At 42.9% G+C, this 11,603-nt stretch overlaps 1 protein-coding gene across 12 annotated transcripts; it reads right to left on the reverse strand.

Moving 5' to 3' along the window:
* Nucleotides 1–1,141: 1,141 nt before the first annotated feature.
* Nucleotides 1,142–9,701, reverse strand: LOC109752181 (ribonuclease MRP protein subunit POP4). 12 transcript variants are annotated; one of them, XR_012183852.1, is made up of 12 exons: nucleotides 9,378–9,685; nucleotides 8,920–9,199; nucleotides 8,033–8,245; nucleotides 7,888–7,932; nucleotides 7,745–7,818; nucleotides 7,391–7,653; nucleotides 7,173–7,241; nucleotides 5,638–5,696; nucleotides 5,441–5,542; nucleotides 2,160–2,332; nucleotides 1,971–2,061; nucleotides 1,142–1,679 (listed from the first exon to the last, which is right to left on the reverse strand). XR_012183852.1 is itself a non-coding variant. In XM_040388192.3 (11 exons), exons 3-10 carry the CDS (start codon nucleotides 8,238–8,240, stop codon nucleotides 1,618–1,620), a joined length of 882 nt encoding a protein of 293 aa, XP_040244126.1. In that variant the 5' UTR covers nucleotides 8,241–8,245; nucleotides 8,920–9,199; nucleotides 9,378–9,685; the 3' UTR covers nucleotides 1,142–1,517; nucleotides 1,607–1,617. The 12 variants fall into 12 exon arrangements, 11 of the variants coding, with proteins under 11 accessions (XP_040244126.1, XP_045084033.1, XP_040244124.1 ...); XM_040388192.3 differs by lacking the exons at nucleotides 1,971–2,061; nucleotides 2,160–2,332 and having other exon boundaries at nucleotides 1,142–1,517; nucleotides 1,607–1,679; XM_045228098.2 differs by lacking the exons at nucleotides 1,971–2,061; nucleotides 2,160–2,332 and having other exon boundaries at nucleotides 1,142–1,538; nucleotides 1,607–1,679.
* Nucleotides 9,702–11,603: the final 1,902 nt, after the last annotated feature.

The following is an 11,603-nucleotide window of genomic DNA, read 5'->3' on the forward strand; positions in this document are numbered from 1 at the left end:
AAGGTGTCAAGCCCTTTTAGAATACTTTGCCAACTAAACGAGGAGCCATTCTTTGGTGTTGCCTCTAGTAGAGACCCATTTGGGTAATACTTTGCTTTAAGCACTCTCGCCACCAAAGATTTCGGTTCAGTTATCAGCCTCCAGCATTGTTTCGCAAGCATTGCTAGATTAAAAGAGTATAGGTCCCGAAACCCCATACCTCCTTCACTTTTAGGAACAGAAAGCTTCCACCAAGCCATCCAATGCATTCTTTTGTTATCCGCGTCATCACCCCACCAAAATTGTGCAATAATATATGTGATCTCTTTATAAATACCTTTAGGTAAACTAAACACAGACATGGCATAAACAGGTATGGCTTGGGCCACTGCTTTCAATAAGATCTCCTTTCCTCCAGTAGAAAGGATTTTTTCCATCCAACCCATTAACCTGATTTTGATTCTCTACAAAATGCGTGAGGCAATCACTTCTGTCAGCTCCCACTAAAGCTGGGAGGCCAAGGTACTTGTCTGAAAGTGCTTCAGTATCAATATGCAAAATTTGACAGATCTCTGCTCTTGAGACCACAGTAGTATTAGGACTAAAGAATATGCTTGACTTAGCCAAACTCACCATCTGTCCTGAACTCTGACAGTAGGTATTAGTGTTTGCTATAAGGAAGTTGCATTTAACACATCTACTTTCATGAGTATTAGAGAATCATCAGCAAATAAAAGGTGTGAAACTGACGGTGCATTCCTGCACACTCTAATCCCATCCATGCCACAAACTTCTTCTTCGTACTGCACCATACTAGAAAGTCCTGCACAAATAAGGAACATATAAGGGGAGAGAGGGTCCCCTCGCCGAATACCCCTCGTTGGAGTAAATAGTTCTGTTCCTTGATAATTAAATCTCACCTTGAATTTTACAGAACTGACACATGCCATGATAATTTCAATCAACTGTTCATGAAAACCAAGTTTCTGCATCATGCTCCGCAAAAATATCCACTCCACTAGATCATAGGCCTTGTGCATATCCAGCTTTACTGCACACAGGCATGTTTGCCCCACTCTTTTATTTTTTATCTTATGAAGACATTCATAGGCAATCAGTACATTATCTGTTATCATTCTACCCGGAACAAACGCACTCTGAGTGGGAGAAATAATCTCTGGCAAAATGCTTTTCAATCTCATAGATAACATCTTTGAAATAATTTTGTACAGGACATTGCATAGACTGATAGGTCTGTACTGAGTAATCAATTCAGGTGTGTCTACTTTTGGAATAAGAACAATGGAAGTATCGTTCCAATCAGCGGGGATCTGGCGGATGTTTAGAGTAAACAATACCTCCTATGAGATAGCATCACCGAGTACATGCCAATATTTTTTAAAGAAAAGTGCATGTAGTCCATCTTGGCCCTGGTGCTTTTAAATCACCAATACTAAACACGGCCTTGCGAACATCATCATGCGTATATGGTGAATCAGGAAATCATTCATCTGATTAGTCACTTTAGTCTGAACTTCCTGCATAATCTCAGGGTCTACCTGCTGAACTTCCAAACTGAACAAATTACTAAAGTAATTATGAATATGTTGGCTGAGAGGCGTCGTACCTTCCACAGAATTACCATCTCCATCGTTCAGTTTCTTGATATAATTTTTCTTTCTCCACGCTGATGCATATGCCTGAAAAAAATCAGTATTTCGATCACCCAACTGGAGCCAATTAGATCTCGACCGCTGCATATAGTGAATTTCCTCAAGTTCTAACAAAAATTCTATCAGTTCAGATAGCTCATTTCTCTTCTCCTCTGTCTCATCATTCATAGGGCCAGTTATTATCTTTTCCAAATCTCTTTGCGCCTTTCTCAACCTTTTCTTAGGCTTCTTGAGAACCCTTTGATCCCAATCGTGAAACATATCGTGCATGCGATTAAGTTTAGCATGAACGGATAAAAGGTTCGGGTTGGATCCAACCTGCTGCCACGTTTCCTCAACGAGATCATTAAAATCACTTTCTTTAATCCATCTTGCTCGAAGCGTTTGACTGATTGCCGGATCCACCCACCTGCAGCGAGCGAGGCAACACGTTGGCAACGCGACACCCAAACAAGACAACGCACCCAAACTTTCACCCGACCCGTAACATAAACCTCAACTGGTCACCTGTGATTGATCTTTTTTTCCGATAAGGACCTGTGATTGATCATGGTATGGTAGTTGCTATCCTACAAGGATGCAGCTTGCACAAGAAGCGTGTTCGAACTTATGAATTTCAGTGTCGTGTCTTTGCCAGGAGTGACGGGCTTACAATGTGGAGCAACAAGAACTGCCAAGTGCTAAGCAATGAAGGGATAGACTGACGTTAATCAACAGAAACAAAGACTGAACAAGAAAAATTGTGGGCAAAAAATTGTAATAGACATGCTCTCAAGCAAACTATAAATCAAATATTTATTTCATGGTGTTTCTTTGAGAACTCGATGAGAATCGTTGGATGAAGAGTTACAATCAAATTATTTAGCATGATCAATTGGAAAAGGAAGTATCAGGTTAGCCATAGAAAAGAAAAGCCAAGAGAAGATTAATAGAGAAAAGATTGTAATAGACATGCTCTCAAGCAAACTATAAATCAAATATTGCATTATGAAAGTGGGATAGTAAGTACCTCGGAAGTGGTTGTCCTCTAACTTAATTCCAAAAGTGTTTGTAGTGTCACGGATAATGATGCCACTTACACCTTCTCAAATTTGTTAATCTTTCAAAACCTATTTAGTAAAATTCTATAGATTTATTATTTTAAAGCCGAGCCCGTCTCGTGGTTTCGTTCTATAAGAAATCTATACAACAACTTAGTTGAACTATTTGACGCAATCAGACAACTATTAAATGGTAATTTAGTTCCCAATAAAAACACATTTGAGACTACTGTAGTCAGGGAAGTGGCGGAAAGTGCAGGCCATTTTTTATGCTGGAGACGAGATTTAGGGTATGTTTCCGTTTTCGTTCCGTTTCTGTTTCCTGCAGTGGCTACTATGCTTCGATCTTGAAACTCAAGAGTGTCCCTTCCGAGCGTGAAAAGGGTCGGAGGAACTATCGGTTCAGTTGGTGTTAGCCATGTTTTAAGTGGGTACATGATAGAATACTGCATGTACTATGTAACTACTAGTGGCAGCTAAGATTGGATTATGGTTCTATGAAAAGTGATCGCAGGGTAGCTGTTGGAATTCAAGTTTGAACAATGCATAGAAGGAGAAAATTTCAAACATACTCTTTTGATTTGCAAAATTAAGGTACAAACATATTTTTTGCATATAAGACATTCTGGAGAAAGTAAATGTATGACTGGTTTATCAGGCCGAGACGAGGCATGACCTAATTAACATGCTAGAAATTTGTCCGGGTCTGAGTCCGAGTCAGAAGATGGTTACAACTAGGCAAAATTGGTTCTACTTAGCTCACTTTGTCTTGTCCATTAGATCCAGTTCTTTTTCCTTTATTTCCAGAACCGTTATCTTGATCAGATTGAGTAGGAGTACGTGATCTTAGCCCTTTTATGTTGGCTAGCCACATGTGTAGAGACCAAAGAACAATACTTGAAAAAACTTAAAAAATATATTATTTGTTTAAAGCTCTTGTGACCCAATAGACTGATCTAGCCAAGGACAAACAAGCTTAGGAAATTTATCATTTTTTTTAAGTTACCATTACCTCTGACCTACCCCGAATAGAAACAAGCACAAAAATTTCATCATTTGTGTAAGTATCTCATGGGCTCTTACCTACCTAAGGACCAAGCTCATAACAAAGAATTCTTAGCTACTGAATCAACCGAGATCCGATGACCTCAAGTCACTAGTTGTACCGCATGTACCCAAGTCGTCTATAAAAGGAGCGGTCCTCCCAGTTCCTCGTCTTACTTCTATGTATTGCCATTGTTCATCATTCCTGTGTAGTGTGTAGTGCATTGTTTTGTCTCTGCATAGTAGCGATTTTAATTTGATAAGTGTAGACATAAGAGGCATGTGCAAATGCGCTATAGAATTCACACATCCAGCATGCCTCGCCACATCTCCTATTTTCCCTACACTGGCCGATGTGCCATCCTAGTACAGTCATTATGTACACCACGCCCTCATGTCATCTTGTGGAACTAAGGCTGGTTAAAGCAGAGAAGATGATTGGCGTGGCTGGCCCCTGGTTCAGCAGGGGCAGCACAGACTGCTATGGAACGGCGACGATTTACGTACCGAACGAGGGCGTTTAATAACAGCTCAGCGTCTTCTTCCACGCCGGAGTCCTTCCCACGGCAAAGGGATCCCACACCGGTGCCGCCGCTCCAGCCACAGCGCACAGGTTATGGTTTCCACAGCGCTGGAGTAGACACGACTGTGAGGCTAGGCTAGCGAGTGAGGCAATACATTAGCAACGCAATGGTTAGCAAATTTGGGGGCTATAAACAGGACAAGGCACCGAAACTTTCACCCGATCAGTCACATATATAAACCCCAACTGGTCACCTGTGATTGATAAAAAAAATTGATAAAGACCTGTGATTGATCATGGTATGATAGTTGCTATCCTACAAGGATGCAGCTCGCACAAGAAGCGTGTTTGGATTTACTAAGGAACTTCTCAGCGTCGCGACTTTGCCAGGAGTGACTGGCTTACAATGTGGAGCAACAAGAACTGCCAAGTGCTAAGCAATGAAGGGATAGACTGACGTTAATCAACAGAAACAAAGACTAAACAAGAAAATCTGTAGGGGTTTATCTGGGCAAAATTTGTCAGAAAACAGAGTCTAACAGGCTCGAAACTCTATCTGATCAGTGATTGCGCACGCTGCAGACGCTGGCTTTCCTTCAACTTCTCCTTTGGTGACAGTTTGTCGCCGATCAGTGTCACCTTCCAGCAATCAGCTTGGAGGACGAAAACTGATCCAGCTTTCGGTACAACTGTAGGTTTCAAAGTGAGTTTCTTAGAAAGCAATCCATCAGGTCTGCAGTAATTAATAGTTTAATACTAAAATTCATGACTACAAACAACATAGTATAACGGCAAGAACGAGCCTATGGGAAGAGCAGTTCCGTTGAGCGAGTAAAATACAACGTTTTGAGCAAGAAGCTGAACAACCCTGTTCGCTTGTACTTCTGCCATGAAAAATTCAAGTGTGGACTTCACCAGAAAAACAAGTATGCGTTTCATCGCAGTCTCTTAGAGCATGAATCATATGGATGGAGAGTTACACTAAAATTATTTAGCACGATCAATGGGAAAAGGAAGTATCATATTAGCAGTAGAAAGGAAAATCCAACACAAGATTGCAACAGCCCTATATTCCCGAACAAAAAAAATAAGATTGTAGAAGACATGCTCTCAAGCAAACTATACATCACTTCATCCAAGCCTATTCAAAGTATTGCATTACGAAGTGGGATAGTAGGTACCTCGGAAGCGGTTGTCCTCTGATATAATTCCAAAAGTCTCTGCAGTGTCACGAATCATGATGCCACTTACACCTTCATATGAGGCTGCTTTGCATTGTGCCACTGCGAATGACCAAAAGAAAACACCAAAACAATGACAGGATCAATACAGGCAGTCTAATAACCCAGTATGCAACTATGCCAAGTATATGAATCACCTATTATAAGCGCCCCATGAAGATCTGCTGAAAGGAGGTTTTCCGATAATTGCTTTTTCCTATAAAGAAAACAGGGAACATCAATACCTCATACATTGTACTGAAAAGGCATAATAGAGGGTTAGCCCAAATCTGGGAAAGGTTAAACTGATTACATTTCTTGAATTTGATTGTCCAAATTTTCAAATTTATTAATCTTTCAGAACTCTATTTAGTATAATTCTATACAACTACAGCTTAATTAAGCTATTTTTGAGGCAATCAGATGAATACCAACAATCTAGTCCCTACAGTCAATAAGTTTCGATACAATTATCATTTTTGGGTGAGCTCGGTCTTACTAACAGCATAAAGCCTGTGAGTTACTCTACTGTGAATAAAAACAAACTGATAATTAAAGAGTAGTACAGCTGTACAAATACACCAATTCAATATATCAGTAGTTGGATCCTTCAAAAGTAGACACCAATTACAAAAGATCTAAAAACAATTAAGTCGTATATTTAAAAATAAGAGACAAATAACAGCAAAAGATCCAAAGACCAAATGCCTTTTCTTTTACAAATTGCAGTCTTTACCTCATAATTCAACAGTTGTTGTGCACATTACCAGAGTTTACAAATGTTTGCACATTATACTAGATTACCAAAAAGTTCGGTTTTTACCAGGGCCTTAATTCTTATACTGACCCAATCTGTGAATTGACATCTCAGACCCAATCATGTGTGCCAGCATGCCACGTAAGTATGAGGTGACTTTACAAATATGGGTCCACCTATAGAGTGACCCAGTTTACTTGTTTTCTGATAAGACATAGAGAAACTAGCACACTGATCTAAAGACATGTAACTAACATTTTTTTCCGAAAAGGAGGCAAAAGATTTGCCTCATATATTAATTAAGGAGAGAAGAGGTTTTACAAATATCCCACAAACACCACATGACAAGTACTCTCGCAATACAATTTTCCCTAGGTGTTTAGCCCCTGCGGTGGACCACAAATTGGCCTCGTTCAAGATGTTGGCGAGCAAGATTGGCGGTGGAGCACTCTTGTGATGGAAAACACACGCGTTTCTCTCATTCCATATAGTCCAGGAGACAAGCATGGTGAAGGAGGCCAAGGCCTTTCTATCGGGGTTGCTCGTGTCGGATCTCTTCGCCCAAGACAAACATGTAACCAACATTCACGGGGTTAATAACATCTCAAGCATGTTATTTATGACTAGTCCAGCCTACTTTGCCATCCTGTACGTATTTACGAGTCAAACAGTTCACATGTGTAGACAAAGGGACATGATCCTGAGTCCACATATTTGGCCACGTAGGTAAGGAGCATTATTTTTTAAACATAATAATCTGGTACTATGCACAAACATTTGCAAATCCTCCTAATTTGCACTACATGCGTTGAATTAAATGGTAAAAACAATGTATAAATTGCAAGCCTTTTTATCTTTCCTAGTAAAAGCAAATAGTGTGGAGATGTAAATGAGGCCTGAAAGTAACAGAAAGAAAAGACAGTGAGGGATCCATACGGAGTACTTTTTGTAAGCTCTCGCATATACTCTTTCCACATTTCATGCATTGGCTTATAGAGGTCAAACCTGCAAGAATAAGAATCACATGTAAAAACTGCATAAACTCCAAAGATACCCCATGTGGGGATTTTAGCAAGGATATAAATATTTCAGTCATATCATGAAAATGTGATGATAGGAGAAGAAAACTTATACTAAACCTGAACAAGGATTACCTGCGGAATGTATCATGTAAATCAAATGACCCACATTTCTTATGTTGCTTCAGTGACATGTGCCTTTTAGATCGCTTCGAGTGGATCAACAAAGATCGTGATTGTGCATCCACTAATATAGGACCCCTTTGAACATAGTTATCCAAAAGAATCCCTCTATCCAACTTTAACTTTTTCGATCCCTTGGAAATTTTCCCGGCTTCTCCACCTTTGTGAATTATATCATATATGACATTTTGAACTACGTCTGTGCTGTCGGGATCCTACACCAAAGTTCACCCAAAAAATATTAAAGGATATTTCAAACCATATAAAGTTAAATTTGAGACCATAACACATACCATGGGTACTTACCGCATAGTCATCTTGGGACAAATTTTCATGAAGAGCAAATGAAATCTCAGAGTATATAGGGTTGATTTCTCCACCTAAAAGGTCAAAAAAGCTATCAGTTGATTTCAGGACAAAGTCACACGCACACACAGATATAGGTTTACCTGAGGAGGCAGAAGGCTTTTGTTGATGACTGGAGATTCCTTGAGCTGAGAAGCAGAAGCAGCAGCAGCAGCAGTATAAGACAAATTGGGGACGTATATAAAATGTGCACTAATGAAATGGAGAATGGTGAGCAAAAATAAAAACCTCTAAATGTAGGCAGCTGGCCAGAAGTTCGAGGAGTGGATTCAGGAGTTTTTCCTTTCCTCTGTGCATCAAACTTGGGCTTGGGGGTACTCTCTTTGTTCTTCGGGCACTTGGGCTGTTCATCTTGCAGCTTCTTAGCTTTAGCTGCTGCATACCGTTGTTGAATAGCTTCTAAGGTCCGTTTCTTCTGATCAGAAATAGTTGACATTGATCCTACACCAGATCTGAGATTAAAGCAAGCTAAAAGCAGTGGTGGGGACAGGAACAAATCATAGGGTGTGCCACCTTAAAAAAATCGACATCACACGAGTAATACGAAATTGACCAAACGAGCAATATAAATAGTTTAATCATGTCTCACAGCAATAGAGTTCACTATATATGTTTGAAATTTGCAACTACCAACTAGCTCTGAAGACTGAACATTGAAGTAGTATTGAAAGTCTGAAAGAGTAGTTTCTAATCACACTAACGGACTAACCAGGGAGCCATGATTAAAGCAAACCCCGGGCGAATTTTTTTCGTCAACATGGAAAAACTTTGGCACTTATAACACCCCCAAAATATTCCATAACATTCCAGAAAAACATACAAAATAAAGCTCAATTTCTCAATAAATCTAGAATTTAACCCCCAGTGCTTAACAATCTAACAAAAAAAGAAAAAGAAAAACATGACAAAACTACAAGTCATCTATACATGTGACAATCAGACAATGCATACACCAATTTCTATTTCCGCAAAATGAATCAATTCTAGTTCCAGCAACAGATTACACATACTCACATAACACTGTATTCCATTTTAATTTCAGTTCAAAATTTAAATCATCTATGCACTCTGACAATCAGACAATCCATACATCAATTCACCAAAGACAAAATTACCAGCGAGAGGAGGGGCGCCGCGGCAGCAGTAGGCACCAGCAGGTCACAGTAGTGGCGGAGTCAGGATTGGCTGACGCCCCAGGCAAGAAACTAAGGGCTAAAAACTACCCAAAAAATTTTCAGTTTCAAGGCATACGAAAGTCAATCTGTGGGTCAAAATTGAGCTGTAACACTAAGTACTATCAGTTGTTCGAGTTGAAGGACCTGTTTCTGTGGTTGCTGTTGTTCGAACTTGAAAAGAAAAATTCAATGTCTTGTTTCTTTTACTCATCTTGTCTTCCTGTAACATTTTATAGAAACAAAATTACTAAATGTCTAAATAGGTTTTCACATCTAACAAACAGCGGCATCTATAGCAATGAAAATCATCATCAAACAGTGGCATCTAGCAATGAAAATCATCATCAAACAATGGCATCTAGAACACAAAACAGGGGCATCAAGGCATTAAGCATTACCTCTCTGCTCTGCTCTGTGTTGCGGCTCGGCTCCTGGCAAAAAAGCACCTCGCCGGACGCCAAGCAGAAGGGATCGAGCACCTCGCCTCGCCGGACAGAGCAGCAGCGGCACAACCTGACGCCCGCACGGCCGCAGAAGGGATCGAAGGGGCGGACAACGGACTGGAGGGGGGGGGGGGGGGGCTGGATAGGCGCGACGGCAGGTGGCGGCGGCGGGCGGCGCCGGCAGGCAGGGACGGCTGGCCGTCTAGGGTTCGTCCAAGTCGGGGGAAGAAATTCAGCGGCTGGTTGTTGTTTTTTTTTTTTTTGAGACAGCGGCTGGTTGGTTCGTCCAGTTCGTCCGTGCGCAGGCAGCGATGGCCTGGGCGCTGAGCAGTTGGGCCAGTTAGCCAGGCCTGCCTGGGCTTGGAAGTGGGCTGCACCCCAGGCCAAACCAATTATTTTTGACATATAGGCTGACAAATAATCCCACGCCCCAGGCCGCCCCAGGGCTGCCATGGTTCATCCTTCATTGGTATGTCTCTATTATTCTCACGTCTCTATTATTCTCCTCCATAGCTGCACACATACCAATGAAGGATGAACCATTTTTTGTGCAGGGAGAGGCAGGAGGATGGACTGAATAAACCTTCCTCCTTCCAAAAACAGAAAGCCACACAACACATTAGCAAACATCCTTCCTTCCCTCTGCGAGGACCCAACTTCCTTCTGCAAATTGAAGATAAAAGCAGCAAGCTTGGACCTGCAGAGTCCCCGACAGCGTACATGGATGGAGAACCGGAGAGGCAGGGCTCGGCGAGCAGGGTCGGGGCATAGAGCGCGGCGGCCGCAGCCAGAGCCTCCACGTCCGTGTCGCCGTAAGCCGAGGCCGGATTCGACGCGCTGATTCTAACGCTGCTGCGCCTCCCGCGCGTCCTCCTCCTCCTCCCGGTCGTTGCCCGCGGCGGCGAGGAGAGTGTTGAGCAGCTCGTCGTGGTGGGCGGCGCGCGCTCGAGCCGGCCGGCGGGGCCCGAGAGCGCAGCGGTCTGGGCCTCGTCATCAGCGAACCGCGCGAGGGGGACTCGGACGGCGCGGGGAGGAGGGCGCGGCGGAGAGGACGCAGGCAGGCCGGGGTGCGGGGAGGACGGCGGCACGGCTCGGCGGAGGATGGCGTGGAGGAGGATGCCGGCCGGCGGCAGCGAGGCGGCGGATCCAGACGGGGGTGGGAGTTGTGTTTTGATTTTCGTTTTGTGTTTTTTTTCGCCCCTGACCAAGATGGCCGAATTTCGGCCATTTCAAATATTTCGGTAATATCTCGGACGAAATTGCAGAAACAAAATTTGAATTTTTGGATAAAATTTGTCCAGAATTCAGCCGAATTTCGGCCGAAATTTGAGCAAAATCTGAATCAAATAGGGCATAATTATAGCAGCACAACAGTCCTTAATCTAAAGCAGCACAAGAAAATCAGAGCCGCGTGGCCAAATTGCTGAAGAAGCAAAACTGCATACATACTTCAAGGAGGAAGATATAAAAGCATCCAGAATTAAGATTTAATCAAGCGGCCGCCCACCATGCTGCTGCCGCTGCTCCATGCTCCTGCCTCCATTGAACTGGTCAGCTCGCGCTCCACCAGCTCCTTTGCCGCAGCCGTCGAGCACCATGCCTCAATCTTGGAGAAGCAACGCACATGTAGTGGATGGGGTGGAGGCGAGGAGACGTGGAGGAGGGCAGGAGGATAGTGAGCGCCTTGGCCAAAGAAGCCGCCATCGTGTGAGATGTGCCCTATGCGCAGCGGCGGCGCCACACACAGGAGGATCTAGAGGAAAGGGAGATTCTAGGGTTAGGGCGTGTGGGCTCGTGGTTTTGTCTCAGTCGAAGCCAAACAGAAACGCTCTAGGAGCTGGGCCGGGCCACAAAATTCAAATTGGGCCAAAAATTTCGGCTAAAAGGGCCATGTACCGGGCCATGGCGAGATGGCCGAAATTCGGCCGGAATTAGTTTTTTTCGGCCGAAAATCAAATCACAGGGTGGGAGACGCGGTCACTCGACTCGGGGATGGGTTTTTTTTTCTGGTCAAGCGCGACATACGAAACGTTTTTTCCAACTTATTTATTGGACTATGGGTTTAATTACCAAAAACCACACGGACCTTGTATAAAAACGCCACAACGGTGAACCCGACAAACTCAACACGTGTTTTATTATTACTAGTAAAAATGCCCGCGCGTTGCAACGGGAGAAAAA

Source organism: Aegilops tauschii, chromosome 1 (assembly GCF_002575655.3).
Source record: "Aegilops tauschii subsp. strangulata cultivar AL8/78 chromosome 1, Aet v6.0, whole genome shotgun sequence".
Classification (NCBI taxonomy): domain Eukaryota; kingdom Viridiplantae; phylum Streptophyta; class Magnoliopsida; order Poales; family Poaceae; genus Aegilops; species Aegilops tauschii.